The 19,346-nt window shown below is 43.5% G+C and overlaps 1 protein-coding gene across 4 annotated transcripts in view; it reads left to right on the forward strand.

Moving 5' to 3' along the window:
• LOC135216276 (intermembrane lipid transfer protein VPS13D-like) overlaps positions 1-19,346 on the forward strand; it is a 999,641-nt gene that overhangs the window by 562,548 nt on the left and 417,747 nt on the right. For all 4 annotated transcript variants that reach the window (XM_064251439.1, XM_064251442.1, XM_064251440.1 and 1 more), the window contains 2 exons: positions 6,288-6,540; positions 6,890-7,043. In XM_064251439.1, coding sequence (XP_064107509.1) covers positions 6,288-6,540; positions 6,890-7,043 — 407 coding nt within the window. The remainder of the gene's footprint in view (positions 1-6,287; positions 6,541-6,889; positions 7,044-19,346) is intronic.

Consider the following 19,346-nt stretch of genomic DNA (forward strand, 5'->3'; position numbering starts at 1 on the left):
ACCTTGACTAAGACGTCGTCGTCGTCTAAGAAGACGACTTCGGCTTCATCCTCCTCCCGTAAGTCTCCGGCTGGGAATCCCGGAGCAACCAGGTCTAAAGCTTCTAGCTCCGGCTCTAAGTCCTCGAGGAGTAAATCCTCCAGAGAGAGATCTCGCACTCCGGCAGAATCACCAGTTCCGCTACCGTTGGTTCCGATTCAGAGCCTCCCCTCCACCTCCGCAGCAGCTCCGGCTTTGGACTCCAATGCTGGCCTGTTGCAACAGGTGGGTGACCTGGTTGGGTCCTTAAAGAGTAGCATGGAGCAAATGATCTCTCGTCTGTCGGACAGGATTACTTCCCAGGACTCCATTATAGCCGGGCTGAGAGAAGCTCCTCTAGCCTCTCCTCCACTGTCCAACACGAGCGGGTCTCAACTTCCTCCGTATGACTCACTACCTCAGTTCTCTATGAACAATCCGTGGAGAGTAGCGTCATACGCCCCCTTCCAGGACGGTCTCATCTCTATACCGGAATTTGGGACTCGAAGAATAGAGGACTTCGAGTTCTTCCCGGAAGACCTCCAGCCTCCGTTCATAGGCTACGCAAGGCTCACGCCTTCGGCTATGGTGCGGGACGATAAGGTACCTAAGGAGACAGTCCTCTACTCACGAGACCAGGCTCAGAGAGAATGGCTCAGGTGTTTTTAGAGGACATGGATTGTTCTAACACCAAGATACAACCGTTTAAGAGTCCCTTTACCATTTTCACAATGGATGAGAGACCCGCCTCATTCCCTAACCAAGATCGCGAGGTCGACCATCCCAGCGGCCCAGAAGGGGGAACCTATACCGCAGTTGAAGGAAGCAGATCCCACATCTCCGTTGCTCCCCTCAGTTGGAGAATTGTGGGAAGACTTGCCGAATACATTCTCAGCTGGCAAACTCAAACCGGACTGTGCTATGGAGCAGTTTGGTGAAAAGCTACCCAGGCTCCCAGATAGCCTTATTCAGGCTGAATTTGACGCAAAATCGCGACTAGCCAGATCCATCAATTCTATGGCTATGTCTGAGGTAGCTACCATAGGCTTATGGATCAGAACCGATTTTTAAGCTCATGACCAAAGCCCTGACTCAAACGGTACAGTCAGATATGTTTGAGTTTGCCACTGCTCGGACGAATTGTAGGAAGCATGTCCTACAAGAGGCAACCATCCGGCATGAACCGAATAGGTTACTCTCGTCTAGCATCTGGGGAGCAGATCTCTTCCCAGAAGCTATGGTTAAGGAGGTCCAGTCAGAGGCTACCAGGTTAAACCAGAGCCTTAAGGATCGTTGGGGCCTTACGGCTAAGAGGAGACAAGACCTGACTCCTAAAGGTAAGGGACAAAAGAAACCCAGGCGTTTCCAACCTTACCAGAAGAAGCAACTACGCTTTCCTCAACAAGTTCCAGCAGTACCGTTAGTGCAGACAGCCCAACCCTCCACTTCTAAAGGTCAATCACAGCCAATTTATGTGATATCCCCTCAGCCTCAGCCCTCCACCTCTTACGCCATCTCTCCAGCTTACAATCAAGCCTTCGAGAGTCAAGCTTCTCAGAAGTATGACCGCTCGGGTAAGGGAGGCAGAGGTAAGCGTTCCTTTCGAGGGAGAGGATCGGGAGGCCCCTTTAACAGGGGAAAGCACTTCAGAGGAGGCCGAGGCGGTTACCAGAACCAATGAAGAACTTCAGGTAGGAGGGAGGCTGTTTCACTTTCGCCACCGGTGGAACTTCAGCCAATGGGCTCAGAGCATAGTGTCAAAAGGCCTGGGTTGGAGCTGGTTGACGAACCCACCTCCATCCAGACCTTTCCGTCAACTTCCTTCCAAGGAATTGACAGAGTACGCAGACGACCTCCTTCAAAAAGGAGCTATAGCGAGAGTCAAGAGATTAAAATTTCAAGGTCGCTTGTTCAGCGTGCCAAAGAAAGGCTCACAAAAAAGAAGGGTAATCTTAGACTTGTCCCGCTTAAACTTAGCCATCCGCTGCGACAAGTTCAAGATGCTCACGATCTCACAGGTGCGGACCTTACTTCCCCGTGGGGCCGTCACCACCTCTATCGATCTTACAGACGCTTACTATCATATCCCTATTGCAAGACACTTCCGTCCGTATCTGGGTTTCAAGATAGGAGACCAGACATTCTCCTTCAAGGTAGTTCCATTCGGACTCAACGTGGCACCCAGAGTGTTCACGAAGCTAGCGGAAGTGGTAGTGCAACAACTCAGATCGCAAGGGATTATGGTAGTAGCGTATCTCGACGATTGGTTGATCTGGGCCCCAACAGTCGAGGAATGCAACAGAGCTACTCTGAAAGTGATTCAGTTCCTGGAATATCTAGGCTTCAAGATAAACAGGACCAAATCAAGACTCACTCCAGAGTCAAACTTTCAGTGGCCTGGCATTCAATGGAATCATATCCTCCCACACTCTGTCGATTCCATCAACCAAAAGGAAAGAAATAGCAAAGTCAGTCAAGCAATTTCTAAGTCACAAACTAGCGTCAAGGAGAGCCCAGGAAAGGATCCTGGGTTCTCTCCAGTTTGCACAGTGACAAACGTCTTAATGAAAGCCAAACTGAAAGACCTAACCAGAATCTGGCGCTCGCGAGCAAACGTCAGGTCCAGGACAAACTATCCTCAGTGCCTCTGATTCTAAAGAATCGACTTCGGCCGTGGGCGAGAGTCAAGAATTTATCAATGTCAGTACCCCTTCAGTTCCCTCCACCAGGGATCACCATCCACACAGACGCGTCCTTAAGCGGCTGGGGAGGGTATTCCCAGGTCAAAAAGGTTCAAGGGACTTGGTCACCTCAGTTCCGTCAGTTCCATATAAACGTACTGGAGGCAATGGCAGTGTTCTTGACTCTAAAAAGGTTACGCCCACCCAAGTACTCCACATAAAGCTAGTCCTGGACAGCGCAGTGGTAGTACATTGTATAAACAGAGGAGGCTCCAAGTCACGTCATCTAAATCACGTCATGATAGCCATCTTCTCCCTGGCAGACAAGTTCAGTTGGCATCTTTCCTCCACTCACATAGCTGGAGTAAGAAACGTCATAGCAGACGCCCTATCCCGATCAGTACCCCCTAGAGTCGGAATGGTCACTGGACAACAGTTTTTCGTTCCAATGGATCCTTCAAGAGTCCCAGGGCTACAGGTGGATCTCTTCGCATCCCAAGCGAACCACAAACTACCGTGTTATGTAGCCCCCAACCTGGACCCTCTGGCCTATGCCACGGACGCCCCTGGCTCTAGACTGGAACAACTGGGAGAAGATTTATGTCTTCCCTCCAGTGAATCTCCTCATGAAAGTATTGAACAAACTCAGGACATTCAAGGGTCAAGTGGCTCTAGTAGCCCCAGACTGGCCGAAGAGCAACTGGTATCCTCTAATTTTGGAGCTGGGCCTTCGTCCTCTTCAGATCCCCAGTCCCAAGCTCTCCCAGTCAGTACAAATGAAGACTGTGTTCGCTTCCTCAGGGATTCTCAAAACCCTAACTTTATGGATTTCATGAAGTTTGCGGCAAAAAGAGATGCGAATATTGACCCTCAGAATATTCTATTCTTGGAATCCGATAAGAGGGATTCGACTTTGAGACAGTATGATGCTGCTGTCAAAAAGTTAGCAACCTTCCTGAGAGAATCGATATTAGAATCATGACAGTTAATTCAGCTATATCCTTTTTCAGATCCTTATTTGAAAAAGGTTTAGCAGCTAGCACGATTACGACAAACAAGTCAGCTTTGAAAAAGATATTTCAATTTGGATTTAACATAGACTTGACGGATTCCTACTTCTCGTCTATTCCTAAGGCATGTGCTAGGCTTAGGCCTTCTGTTAGGCCTACGTCAGTTTTCATGGTTCTTAAATGATGTTCTAAAACTGGCTTCCGAAACCGATAATGACACATGCTCTTTTATAATGCTCTTAAGAAAAACCCTATTCTTATTAAGCTTAGCTTCAGGAGCAAGAATTTCAGAACTGTCGGCTCTATCCAGAGACCCGGATCATATTCAGTTCCTTCCCACAGGAGAAGTCCTACTTTCTCCGGAACGTAGCTTTTTAGCAAAGAATGAAGATCCTTTGATGAGGTGGGAACCTTGGAAGGTACTACCCCTTCCACAAGATGTATCTCTTTGCCCAGTTACAACCTTACGAGCCTTTCTGTCTAGGACCTCCTCATCTTCATCGGGTCCCCTCTTTAGGAGGGAAAAAGGTGGAACTTTATCCATTAAAGGCATCAGGCAACAAATCCTGTACTTTATTAAGCAGCCAATCCTGACTCTTTCCCGAAAGCACATGATGTCAGAGCAGTAGCCACCTCAATTAATTATTTCCAACATATGAACTTCGATGAGTTGAAAAAGTATACTGGATGGAAATCACCGACAGTGTTCAAACGCCACTACCTTAAGTCCTTGGAAGCTCTGAAATTCCCAGCAGTAGCAGCGGGTAACATAGTTTCCCCTGACTCTAGCTAATTTTTAGTAGAAGATTCAGTCCTGTCCTTTCTACCTGCCTCACCCATAAGTTTCGTCTATTCCTACCTTGTTCATTTGCATTCACCTTGTGTCTTAGCTGCTTTTGTGATAGTGTAGTGGGTGCCCCTTATTGTCTGGTTAGGGACACTCACAAATGATTATAAACATTGATCTCATGGATGTTTCCCCTTATTTTTATGCTAGGGGATACATCATTTTATAATAATTACGGGTTTTGTATATTAAGTCATATACATTCCTTTATATATTATTGCTGATTGTTTTTATTAATTGCTATTATACTTTTGATACATGATGTTACACAGATGCCATTGATACATGTAAATAATTTTACCTGTATATATGTAAATTACCTTATGTTAACAAACATGATTAGATTTAAGGGTAATTTAAGCATATTTCTATTTTTATACCCCTGTGTATATGTATCTTTTAGCAATTATAGTCTATTCATATATATTTTATCTTTTATTTGAGACCTATTCTGATTTATTTTGTTTTTATTTTTATTTTATTACTTTTGTTTACAATCTTGTGCTATTTCTCTGGTACGATTTCGCGCAGCGACACGAGCTGAGCCCAGAAAAGGGATTTTGACGTAAGGAAAAATCTATTTCTGGGCGATTGGCTCGTGTCGCCAGCGAAATCCCACCCTACCCATCCCTTCGCCCAAGATTGTCTGCTAACTTCAGGATGGCCACCAGAGGCGCAGCAGTCGGCAGCATGGGATGGAGTAGTAGTAGTACGAGCTGCTCACTCTGTGGGTCGGCTCCCCTCTTGGAGGGATTTTGTAGTGGGAGATTTCTATTGGCATTTGGCTCGTGGTAGTGGTCTCACTCGCCTAGTGTTCATACCGACACCCTCCTGGAGGGTGAGCGAGTCAGTTATACTGACCTTTTTCTTTATTTTATTTATTCTCTGGTATGTGTTAGTACATTTACCCTAGAAATAATAGATTAAAGGATATTTCGCTGGCGACACGAGCCAATCGCCCAGAAATAGATTTTTCCTTACGTCAAAATCCCTTTGTTATGATACAATAAAGTTTGTTCATACTTACCTGGCAGATATATATAATCAAAGTGCCCACCCACCTCCCCTCAGGAGACAGTGGCACTAGAAAATCTGAATAGAAAATGGGAATGGTTCCTGATACCCACCTCCCAGCGGCGGGAATGGGTACTAACCACCTGTCCGTCCACTGCATGTGCCGGGAGTTTTGAAATTCTGTCGGACTTCGGAGAATACAGCTTATATATATATCTGCCAGGTAAGTATGAACAAACTTTATTGTATCATAACAATATCATTTTTTAATTAATATTTTCGAAAACCGCCATAAAACTATATCGCTGATAACCAAGTCAGCCGATAACCGGGGACAGCCTGTAGTTGCTTTTTTAATTACATTTTATGTTGTCTGTTAAAATTGAAAAATCTATGTTAACTTTTTACCTTTTTGTATAATGATTTGGCAGATTACTGGAATTTTAGTGGGTTGCATTATTCTCATAGGAGTAGCAGATTAAGTTTAAGTCTCCTATACCTTGTCTATTTATGGTGTACAGTGAAGTTTGTTATTGTTATTAATTACTATTTGGAAAGCAAAATACGCCAATAAGGAATCTACACTGAACTGTGTGACTTCATAACTCACCAGGTCATTAAAGGCTTAACATTAATCTTTTATAGCTGATAATTATTAACAATTTATGTTATAAATGTGGATGATTTTTAATTATTTTTTCAAATTTACAATTTTAGTATGGCAGATATGGAGAACCTGACACTGAATAAGATGCCCGAACTGGAGTGGACTTCAGTTCCTGCTGGCAATACAGTTCCTTTCTCTTTTGAGGGACGTGGAAAGCAGAGACATCGTGATACTCATGAGTTGAAAGTTCATCAATTACTAGTGCAAGTAGAGGGCTGGAAACCAGTTGGACCTGTTACAGTAGACAAAGTTGGGGTATTCTTTCGTTTAGCATCTTCACAGTCATCATCAGCATCATCCATTGTAAGATTTTATCTAACTAATAAATTAGAAGCTTCGGAGATATATGTTGTTGCCTGTAGAATTTTATATTTTGATAAAGTACTCATGTCTCAAGGGTCATGGGTGATTTATTCCTTTTTTGTAGTATTGAAGCTATCAATTTTTATTATTGACATAATATTTCTACATTTCAAAGACGAAGTTAAGTTATGATAATTTCAGCAATATTAAATAAATGTAAAATTTTGTATGCCAAACCACATTCAAAACTTGTTGCACTGTTCATATGGAGTAAAATTCAAATTGATTATTGTATACAAGGGTGTTTTTACAGATTTCAATTGCAAAGTATTTTGTTTTGAATTTTCAGGGCTATGAACTGCCTAGTGCTAGAGTAGTCATGGCAGTAACACTAGATGGATCTGCAAGGAAGCTTGTGACAGTGAGATCAGCCTTATTATTGACTAATCATTTGCAGTGCCCAGTGGATATCAAACTGGAGAATGTGGCACTTCGTCTTGGAGGTATGGAACTTACATCCTGTTTAATGATGCTACTTAGTAAGGTTTTTTAGGTCATTGTCAGATCATTCATAATCAGAATAAAACACATTACAATTTAATGTTTTTGTTTATATTATTGTATATTTAACAAGCCTGGTTATGCGTAATTAAACTTTTATGTTATGGGATGTTTTGTATCATAGCTGTGGATGTTGAAAATGTCCAGTTTCTGAATTGACAGTACATATTAATAAAATCACAGATTTAACATGAGCTGTAATTATTTCTGTTTTGAGGCGCAGGGGTATACTACAAAGCTCCTCTTATTTGAATGTCTCAAGGTCTTAAGAATGTATGAAATTACAGGAAAATCTGCATACCCAAGAATAACCGAGTATCCTACAGGGAGGAATAAAGTATAAAGTGCTGTTTGCACTCTTTGTATTTTCATTCTTATAATAAATTGTTACTTTAATCAGTTTTAATCTCACTGTTTTCACATCTGAAGGGCATATACTAATTAGATTTGGGACAAAGATAGAAAGTTTGAACTAAACTTCTGTGGAATTTGATGAATGGCATAGCCTGTTACTGGCTAGGCCTTACACGCATTCTACCAGATTACTATTCATACTCTTTAGTTAACATTATACAATACACCTTCAAAGAGAAATTGTATACATTAGTAAAAAACCGTTTATGTAAAAGTGACAGAAGCAGCTTAAAGTTTTGGAATTAAAAATTGAAGGAGAATGGCATGAAGAGTAAAAAAAAATATTTCTAGTATTTGTATGAGAATTTGTCTTAGCAACTGTTTGTAAAAAAAAAATAGGTACTACATACAGTCACCGCAAAAAGAAATAAGACCTAACCCATAAGAATCCACTGTGTAGATGTCTGAAATCTATTTATGTTTCCCACCATTTGATTTGAGCTAGAGTTGTCTGATGATATCTGGCAAGTCTCCTTAGCTAGTGTGTGTGTGAGGTGTGTGAACCAGGACTCAGTGCCGACCCAGAAAGCACAGGGAGAGGTTGTTGCTTTGGTTTGCTCTGCCCCCAAGATCCCAGTATTTTGACTGGAGCACTTCTTGCCTTTTAATTCTTTATATATTCCCTAAATATGGGTCTTGCAAACATGGCTAAGGAGGTCACATATTATCCTGGAGGCAAGAAAAAGTGTCTATTAAAGATATCTGTAAATGTACTGGCCAAGCAAAGTCAACCGTAATGTTGCTGCTAGCTGCCGCTTGTGACCTACAACCCACCGTTGTTCCCCCAAGAAAACCTTATCCTGAATGCCCATGGAAGACTTCCAAGGCCACTGATCATCTTCTTGTGAGAGAACTATGTAAAAACCCTTGTCTTACAGCTTCTCAGCTAAAAAGAAGTCACCCAACCCTGTTAACCCTCTTACGCCGAAGGGGTATAATAAAAATCGTCTCCCGTATGCCGAGGCAGTCTAGGAGTGAGCGCCGAAGCGGAAAAAATACTTTTTTCAAAAAATCACAGCGCGCTTAGTTTTCAAGATTAAGAGTTCATTTTTGGCTCCTTTTTTTGTCATTGCCTGAAGTTTAGTATGCAACCATCAGAAATGAAAAAAATATAATTATCATATATAAATAATACGATATATGATAGCGCAAAAACAAAATTTCATATATAATTGTATTCAAATCGCGCTGTGAGCAAAACAGTTACAGCTAACAAGTTAATTTCTGGGCTCAGCTCGTGTCGGCCTATGAAAGGATCCTTAATATCATTCTTTCTAGGTAAAATTAATCTAAAATTACCAGAGAAAAACAAAATTAAGAAAATGTCAGTAAAACTGACTCGCTCACTCTTAAAAAGAAGTGTCGGTATGGTAATAGGGGCGAGTGGGAATCACTACCACGAGACATTCACCAATTAGAACTTCCAATCAGAATCCCCTTAAGAGAGAGCTGATACCAACGGGCGATGCAGCCGCTACTACTACTACTAGAGGACGCCACGGACAGCAGCGCCCCTAGCGGACATCCTTAATTATTAGCGCTAGCGTCCAGACGCATTATTTTTCTGTGCTGTGCTTATTTCGGGATTTATCCTATTCTTCACCATGGAACGCTCTGCAATTGCAACGGCTAAGTTAAGTAACTCATAAGTAATGTTTTACCACATTTTTATCTTCCGGGTACCAGTATTTTCCTCCTAATAGGTCATATACGGTTTCCCGGTTGTCTCGTGGTGGCGCCATGCTGCCTCGTTAAGAATTCCTGGTCCTCCATACTGGGACTTCTTATACTTATGGGCTTACTATATTACGTTCATTGTCTTTTACATCGAGTTTTAGCTAGTTTAGCCCCCCTGCCATCTCTCTTAGTTTGGTATTTAGGGCTATTATTATTATTCCTGCCCAGCATCCCGGCTCTTGCTCTTCATCGGCTATCGCTGGCTCCGAGTAGGCTTCTGTTTCTTGGAACAGTCTGCCTCCTCCTGGGCTTCTTTCTCTTTTACTAAAAGTGTCTTTTCCATCTTTTCGATGTAATATATATTATATTTAGGGTGTTAGGCTAGCCTAGGTGCATGTTCCTTGTATTGGTACAGCCTGGTTCACGTGGCCCTCCCACGGTTGTGTTGCTCGCGGCCTAGGCCACTTGCGGTCACGTGTTCCATCGCACCTTACCCTGCCCCTGCCCTCCCTACCTGGTATAGGGAGGTGCTGGGGGACCCCTTGGTTGTCATGACAACCTCAGTCGCCTTCTCTCTCCCTCTCTGAGGTGGCCAGGGGTTCCTCCCAGCGGGGGGTATAGGGCGACCACTCATGAGGTACCGGGTCTCCGAGCGGGTAGTCGGTGAGGCGGGGAGGAGTAGGCCATCCCCCCCCCTCTCTCTCTCCCGCCGTGTTACGCCGAGACCTTCCTCCCCCCCTCCCCAGTTGCTCAGCCACCTTCCCTCGCTATAACGAAAGGAGCCTTCCGTCGCAGCCGGGGCACCTTTGGTTATAGATTACTGGCTCCGCCAGCGGGCGGGGTGGTCACTACTAGTGGTCGGTTGCTTGCCTACTATATCCTTACATCTCGCTACCTACCGGAAGGGAGCTTGCTTCTTACCCGGGCACTCTTCTAGTAGACGGGTGGGGAAAGGTTTGTTATTATTGTTATTTTAAGGATATACCCTAATTTTACGATGAATTGTTTAATTTTATTATTTATATATCTACCATCCCCGCCATTTTCCGTCGTGGTTTCCATTTACCACCACTCCTGGTTGGTTTCTTTTTGTGTCCCCGCCATCAGCGGAGCTATAGCCTAGGACACCCAACCAACCTTGTTACCACACGTATTATGGTGGGGCTCTGGTTTAATCTAACTTTATCGCTCCGGCACCAGCGGAGCAACTGTTAGGCTGTAAGTGTTTTCCTGATACTCATGTATCTTTCCACTTACAGGCTACCAACTGTTCGAGGTCCCGGCGTGCACGCGACGTTTGTACGACCCCTGCGGCCACGATGAGTGCAGGTCTCACGCCCCTTGTGCCACGTCATTTAACGAGATGATCGTCTGGCACCCAGAAGCCTGCGCCATCTGCTACGACCTAGTCGGTCAGCTGGGAGAGGGGGTAAGTCCATTATAGGCTTCCTTATCATTTTACTAACAACTCTTAGTCATAAGTTTGTTAACCCCGTTCCGCCATTAGAAGCTCATCTCGCCCTTTCTTTCAGGCTACTGGTGTGAGGGAGGTCGCCCTCGCCACCCTGAAAGCGTGGGTGGGCGGCTTCGGGAAGAACGCTGCCAAAGGCCAGCCGTACATCCTGGACAAGAAGCTGGCCGTCCAGATCTTCCCTGCGGGCAAGTCAACTGGGTATGTTGACCCCTTGTCCGCAGCCCCTCTAATAGCCTCCATCCAGCAAGATCTCCAGCAATCTTTTGGGGTCGTAGCTTCCCAGGAGTCGGTCCCGGACGTCGCTGCCCTGGACCTAAACATCGAGCCCATGGCGGTAGGGGCAGAGGATTTGTTGGTTGAGGTAGGTGTGTCGGGCGCCCAAGGTCTTTCCTTGGGTGCTCCTGGATCTTCTCCTGTCCCTTCTTCGAGCGCTTCTTTCCAAGGCTTTGTGGGATCTGAGATCCCTACCCGCTCTCTCTGTACCCCCAAAGGTGAAGGGACAGAGAGAACCGAAGACTCTAGCTAAGACAACTTCTAGGAAGTCGTCTTCGTCTTCTTCGGCTAGGAAGTCTTCGACTTCCTACGCCGACGCGGTGAAAGCCAAGCCGAGTTCTTCTCACTCGAAGAGCTCTAGAAGCAAGGCTTCTAAGGAGAAGGCTCGCGCTCCCGCCGAGCCAATGCCTTCTCCTGCCTCCTCCGCTTCCACTCCGGCAACGCCGGTGGGAGGAGCAGGACCTAGCACCTTTGATCCCACTGCTTTCTCAGCAGTGGTGATGCAACAGGTGGGCGAGTTGGTTGGCTCGCAAGTCTCCGCCCTGGGGACGAGATTCGAGCAGATGTTCGCACAACTGTCGAGCACTCTGTCTCAATCAGGCCAGTCCATACAAGATCTCTCTAACAGGGTTAGAGAGAATGAGGACCGAGTAGCTGGGCTCTCTCAGGTCCCTCTTCCAGTCTCCCCAGTGCCAAGCACTGGCATTCTCCAACTCCCGCCATACAACTCTCTGCCAGCTTTCTCCATGGAGAATCCATGGAGAGTAGCTGCCTACGCTCCTTTTAAGGATGGGATGATCTCTATCCCGGAGTGTGGAACTCGGAGGATTGAGGACTTCGAGTTTTACCCTCCGGGTCTGACGCAGCCTTTCATCGGTTATGCTAGGCTGACTGTAACGGCTCTTACTAGGGAAGACAAGATCTCTAGAGAGTCTGTTTCTATACAGTAGGATCATGCCCAGCGGGAATGGGTTCACTGCCTTGAGGACTGGGAGTGCACGAACACTAAGCTCCAGGCCTATAAGAGTCCTTTTACTATTTTCGCGACGGAAGAGGAGGCTTCTCTTCCGTTCGCCACGAAAATAGTAGAGAAGACCCTTCAGGCAGTCCTCAAGGATGAGCCCATGCCACAGTTAAGGGAGGCGGAGTCTACTTCTCCGCTCTTCCCGGCTTTCGGAGAATTTGTGGGAGAAACTTGCCAGCTACGTTCACGCTTGGTAAGCTCAAACCGGACTGCGCCATGGACCAGTTCGGCGAGAAGCTGCCAAGGTTGCCTGATTCCCTGATTCAGGCAGAGTTCGACGCGCGAACCAGGTTTGGCAGGTCCCTCAATTCTCTTATAATAACGGAAATGGCTGCTCTCTCATATGCGACGGAACCGCTGTTTAAGATCTTGGCAAAATCCCAGTTTCAGACGGTCCTAACAGATGCTTTCGACTTCTTCCAAGCTAGGAGGAATTGCCGAAAGCACGTTCTGCAGGAGTGCACTATTAGGCACGAGCCTAATAGACTCTTGGCTTCTAGCATGTGGGGAGCGGATCTCTTCCCAGAGTCCGCTGTTAATGAAGTGCACCACGAGACTGCTAGGCTCAACCAGAGCCTTAGAGCTAGGTGGGGTATTTCGTCAAAGAGGAAACAAGAATCCGTCCCCACTGCTGGTAAGAAACCAAAGAAGGCTGGTAAGAGGTTCCAGCCGTATCAGAAACACCAGCAACAGCAGCAATTTGTGCAGGCTGTCCCGGTTACCCACAGGGACACCTGCTAGTTCGAAACAGAACCAGCCCATCCTCCTGTTGTCTCCTCAATCACAGCCGTCGACCTCCTACGCAATCTCGCCGGCCTTCAACCCTACATTTGAGGCTCAAGGCTACAAACAACCGAGAGGTAGGGCGAGAGGTTACTTTCGCCAGCGTGGCGCAGGAAGGGCGACAAGGAGCAGGCAGTTCAGAGGAGGGCGTGGTGGTCAACCCGCCCATCAACAATGAGGCTCCCCAGGTAGGAGGGAGGCTGTTCCTCTTCCGCCACAGGTGGGGGTTCAGCAATTGGGCACAGAGCATAGTGTCCAAAGGATTGGGTTGGAGTTGGATCAAAGATCCGCCTCCAATCAAATCACACCAAATACCATCAGAGGAATTGACAGATTACGCGGAGGAACTCCTTCAGAAAGGAGCTATTGCGAGAGTCAAGCATCTAAAATTTCAAGGTCGCTTATTCAGCGTGCCAAAGAAAGGCTCAACAAAAAGAAGGGTAATCTTAGACTTGTCAAAGCTAAACTCTTTCATTCGTTGCGACAAGTTCAAGATGCTTACCCTCTCGCAAGTAAGGACCTTACTTCCGCGTGGAGCCGTCACATGCTCCATCGATCTTACAGACGCATACTATCATATCCCTATAGCCAGGCACTTCCGCCCATTCCTAGGATTCAGGCTAGGAAATCAGACATTCTCATTCAAAGTGATGCCCTTCGGTCTGAATGTAGCCCCCAGGGTATTCACGAAAATAGCAGAAGTGGTTGTACAGCAATTGAGAACTCAGGGAATCATGGTAGCAGCATACCTCGACGATTGGTTGATCTGGGCACCAACCGTCGAGGAATGTCTCGAAGCCACCAAAAAGGTAGTTCACTTTCTGGAACATCTGGGGTTCCAGATAAACAAAACGAAATCCAGACTTACCCCGGAGTCTCGTTTTCAGTGGCTGGGAATCCAATGGGATTTGTCTTCCCACAATCTGTCAATTCCAGTGGCCAAACGGAAGGAAATAGCAAAATCTGTCAGGCAATTTCTCAAATGCAAACAAACATCAAGGAGAAACCAGGAGAGAATCCTAGGGTCCCTTCAGTTTGCTTCGGTAACAGATATCCTCCTGAAAGCAAGGCTAAAAGATTTAAATCGAATTTGGCGATCGAGAGCAAACACCAAATCTCGAGACAGTTTTGTCAGTAATCCCACAGATCCTCCGCAATCAACTCCGTCCATGGTCAAAAGTAAAGAACTTAGCCAAGAAGGTACCCCTTCAATATCCCCTTCCAGTGTTAACCATTCACACGGATGCCTCCCTCCGGGTGGGGGGGATACTCTCAGTTCAAACAAGTTCAGGGAACTTGGTCAGTTCAATTTCGCCAGCTTCACATAAACGTTCTGGAAGCAATGGCAGTATTTCTTACCTTGAAGAGACTGCTTCCCCGAAGAAGTCTCATCTAAGGCTAGTTTTGGACAGTGCAGTGGTAGTTCATTGCATCAACAGAGGAGGGTCCAAATCCAAGCATGTGAATCATGTCATGATAGCCATCTTTGCCCTAGCAAACAAACACAAATGGTATCTGTCTGCCACTCACCTGGCAGGGGTAAGAAATGTGATAGCAGACGCTCTGTCCCGGTCAGTTCCTCTGGAATCAGAATGGTCTCTAGACGACGGGTCATTCCAGTGGATAAGCCTGAGAGTCCCAGGTCTCCAAGTGGATCTCTTCGCCTCACAAGCGAACCACAAGCTCCCTTGCTATGTGGCCCCCAACCTGGACCCTCTGGCTTATGCCACGGACGCCCTGTCGTTGGATTGGAATCAGTGGAGAAAAATTTATGTTTTTCCTCCAGTGAATCTTCTCTTGAAAGTCCTAAGCAAACTAAGGTCTTTCAAAGGGATAGTAGCTCTGATTGCACCGGACTGGCCCAAGAGCAACTGGTATCCTCTTCTTCTGGAATTGGGCCTCCGACCTCAACGGATCCCCAATCCCAAGCTATCACAATCAGTACAAATGAGGACTGTGTTCGCTTCCTCAGGAATTCTCCAGACCCTAACTTTATGGACTTCATGAAGTTTGCGGCTAATAAAGATGCTAATATTGATCCACAGAATATTCTCTTCCTAGAATCAGATAAGAGAGAGTCAACATTAGACAATATGACTCAGCTGTTAAAAATTAGCATCTTTCCTGAAAGAATCGAACACTACAACCATGACAGTTAATCTAGCTATATCCTTTTTCAGATCCTTGTTTGAAAAAGGTTTAGCAGCTAGCACTATTACCACTCATAAATCGGCTTTGAAGAAGATCTTTCAAGTAGGTTTTCAGATAGATCTGACTGAATCTTATTTCACGTCTATCCCTAAAGCCTGTGCTAGACTTAGACCTTCTCAAAGGCCTACTGCAGTTTCATGGTTCTTAAATGATGTCCTCAAACTAGCTTCAGATACTGACAACTCGTCTTGTACATTCATAATGCTCCTGAGAAAGACATTATTCTTATTAAGCCTAGCTTCAGGAGCTAGAATTTCAGAACTGTCGGCTCTATCCAGGGATGCGGGTCATGTTGAATTCCTCCCATCAGGAGAAGTTCTACTTGCTCCGGATCGTAGCTTTTTAGCCAAAAATGAGGATCCTCTTGCAAGGTGGGCCCCTTGGAAAGTTATCCCACTTCCCCAGGATCCTTCTCTCTGCCCAGTATCAACTCTTAGAGCCTTTCTATCTCGTACTTCATCAAGATCCTCAGGTGCTCTCTTCATGAGAGAAAAAGGTGGTACTTTGTCAGTAAAAGGTATTAGGCAACAAATCCTTTACTTCATTAAACAAGCCAATCCTGATTCATTCCCAAAAGCACATGATATCAGGGGAGTAGCCACCTCAATTAATTACTTTCAAACATATGAACTTTGAGGATCTTAAAAAGTATACTGGATGGAAAATCCCCGACAGTCTTTAAACGTCATTATCTAAAGTCCTTGGAATCTTTAAAATTTTCAGCAGTAGCAGCGGGAAACATTGTTTTCCCCTGATACTGTATAGTAGTCGTAGTACGATCCAGGTCTCCTTTCTACCTACATCATCCAACATGCCTCACCCTATCGCCATGCTACTCGGATATCCTAGCCTTAGCCGCTGAATCATATAAGTGGATTGTCCCTTATTTTTTTGCTAGGGACATCCACACTTGTACTGATGGTGTACTTCAGTGTACCTACCCTCCTTAGTTTTTATGCTAGGGTAGGACACAATGTGTTTGTATATTTTGTAAATATTTTCAAGTAAATCCCTTTTGTTTATATTACACTGCATCATTGTATTTTACTGTGATTACTGTTTTTAAGTACTTTAAATTACTAACGTTCTGTTATATTACTGTTTAGGATAAGTTAGTTTAAGTACTTAGTTTGTATGCTGTAATTGATTTACTTATATTATATCCATCATTTTATAACTGCTTTTCATTTGTTCCTTTTTCCCATCTTGTCTGTTTCTCTGGTACTCTTTCATAGGCCGACACGAGCTGAGCCCAGAAAAGGGATTTTGACGAAGGAAAAATCTATTTCTGGGTGATTGGCTCGTGTCGCCCTATGAAACCCACCCTATATTGTTTTCCCCCCCCATGCAGGACAAGATGTTTTTAGATTAAGGATGTCCGCTAGGGGCGCTGCTGTCCGTGGCGTCCTCTAGTAGTAGTAGTAGCGGCTGCATCGCCCGTTGGTATCAGCTCTCTCTTAAGGGGATTCTGATTGGAAGTTCTAATTGGTGAATGTCTCGTGGTAGTGATTCCCACTCGCCCCTATTACCATACCGACACTTCTTTTTAAGAGTGAGCGAGTCAGTTTTACTGACATTTTCTTAATTTTGTTTTTCTCTGGTAATTTTAGATTAATTTTACCTAGAAAGAATGATATTAAGGATCCTTTCATAGGGCGACACGAGCCAATCACCCAGAAATAGATTTTTCCTTCGTCAAAATCCCTTTTTTTTCGTTGTATTGTACACTAAATTGCGATAATTTTGGTATATAATACATTGTAAAACGATCAAAGCAACACAGAGAAAATATTATCATAAAATGATGCATGAATTCGTAACGCCTGGAAGTAAAAAAATGTTTTTTTCAAAAATTCACCATAAAACTAAATATTGTTCTAGAGACTTCCAATTTGTTTCAGAATGAAGATAAATGATTGAATATTACTATACTGTAAGAGTTTTAGCTTACAATTGCAGTTTTTGACCATTTGGGACAAGTTAAAGTTGACCAAATGTAGAATTTTTTAAATATATTTTTATATATGCAAATATTTCAAAAATGAGAAAAGCTACAACCTTCAATTATTTTTTGTTGTATTCTACATGACATTGCGCACATTTTCATATATAAAACTCTATGAAACGCCTAATATGAAACGGAGCAAATATAACGATAATGCGACCTACGCATTTCGGAGATTTGTGGCGGAGAATTGGCGCACGGAGGGAAGGAAAGTTTTTTTTTTTTTAAATTCACCATAAATCTAAATATTGTGCTAGAGACTTCGAATTTGTTTCAAAATGAAGATAAATGACTGAATATTACTAGACTGTAAGAGTTTTAGCTCACAATTGCGTTTTTTGACTATTTCAGTAGAGCCAAAGTTGACCGAACTTGTTTTTTTTATATTTATCGTTATTTATATGCAAATATTTCGAAAATGAGAAAAGCTACAACCTTCAATTATTTTTAGTTGTATTTTACATGAAATTGCACACATTTTCATATATAAAACTTTATGTAACGGCTAATTTAAAATGGTGTAAACATTATGACAATCGGACAAAAAAATTTATGATTTTTTTCGGAAGAGTTACCGCGCGGACGTAAGGAAAATTTTTTTTTTCATAAATTCATCATAAATCGAAATATTGTGCTAGAGACTCCCAATTTGTTGCAAAATTAAGGTAAATGATCGAATATTACTAGAATATAAGAGTTTTAGCGTACAATTGCGTTTTTCGATCATTTCGGTAGAGTCAAAGTTGACCGAAGGTTGAAATTTTTGGCACTTATCATTATCTATATGAAAATATTTCAAAACTGATAAAAGCTACAATCATGGGTTGTTTTTAGTTGTATTGTGCATGAAATTGCGCACATTCCCATATATAAAACTTCATGTAACAGCAAATTTAAAATGGTGCAAACATTACGACAATCTGATGAAAAAATTTATCGGAAGAGTTATCGCGCGGACGTAAGGAAAAAGTTTTTTTCATAAATTCACCATAAATCGAAATATTGTGCTAGAGACGTCCAATTTGTTGCAAGAAATGAAGGTAAATGATTGAATATTACTAGAATATAAGAGTTTTAGCTTACAATTGCGTTTTTCGACCATTTCGGTAGTCAAAGTTGACCGAAGGTTGAAATTTTAGCACATCGTTATTTATATGAAAATATTTCAAAACTGATAAAAGCTACAATCATGAGTATTTTTTTTTGTTGTATTCTACATGAAATTGCGCACATTTTCATATATAATACTCCATGTAACGGCTAATTTAAAATGGTGCAAAAATTATGTCAAAGTGACAAAATAATTTCTGAGATGTGTCACTGATATACTTTTTAGTGTGATAAGAAAGAAATTTGCGCTTGCGCTCCTGGGCAACGATTGTAAACAAAACAACACCTTGATCCGTGAGCTCCCAGCATCCCCCAAGGTGCGTGATTCAAAAGTTTTCGGCTGGTAGGCCTATAAGTATTTTTCCACAAATTTTTAAAAAAACTTTTTTATGTCGACGTTTAATACGTCCAATCGGCACCCGGGAGACAATTTATATTGACGTTTAATACGTCCAATCGGTGTAAGAGGGTTAAAAGATGTATCAATCCTCTGCATGTGGTCAGATGAATCAGTATTCCAGTGTATTCAGGGCCATTCTATCACAGTAAGATGGCCATCTTCAGTCAGCAGATTCAACCCTGCCTATACTTCCTCCCAAAAAATATTACAATGTTTTCTGACCGCTACACTCAAGTTCTTGAAGATCACCTCCTGCCTTTATATGAGACTCACGGCTGCACTGTCTTCATGCATGATGGTGTTCCATGTCATAAGGCGAAGAAAGTTACTAAGTCCCTCACTGATCACAATATTGAGGTCACAGTGGCATGGTAACAGTCCTGACCTCAACCTAATCGAAAATGGGTGGAGTGTCATGAAAAAGAAGTAGGATGTTATTTAAGGTATACATTTGTTATCTGAACTTTCAAGATATTCAGTTAAAAGCATTTTTAGTGATGGTTTTAACCATTCACCGAGGTGTCTGGTACACATCCCCCGCGAATACTTGGGGAAACACTGTGCATATATATATATATATATAAAGTAGGCGCCGAAAGTCTTTACACCCCAGTGCAATTTAGTCAAACGCATACACACGCGCACCTTCTTCGACCTGTAAAGGAATGCAAAAATTTAGTAAAGATATTGAAATGGTGTGTCAGTTTACCTTAGACTTTCTAGTATTTGGTAGCACCAAATTTGTTCTCTTTAGCTGCCTTCAGCCGTCGGGGAACACTTTCAATGAGGTGCTGACAGATCTCTGGTTCGATACTGTTCCAAGCAGCGATGATGGCGGCTTTGAGTTTCTCGATATTGGAGCAGTCAACCTTCT

Source organism: Macrobrachium nipponense, chromosome 6, assembly GCF_015104395.2.
Source record: "Macrobrachium nipponense isolate FS-2020 chromosome 6, ASM1510439v2, whole genome shotgun sequence".
NCBI lineage: Eukaryota > Metazoa > Arthropoda > Malacostraca > Decapoda > Palaemonidae > Macrobrachium > Macrobrachium nipponense.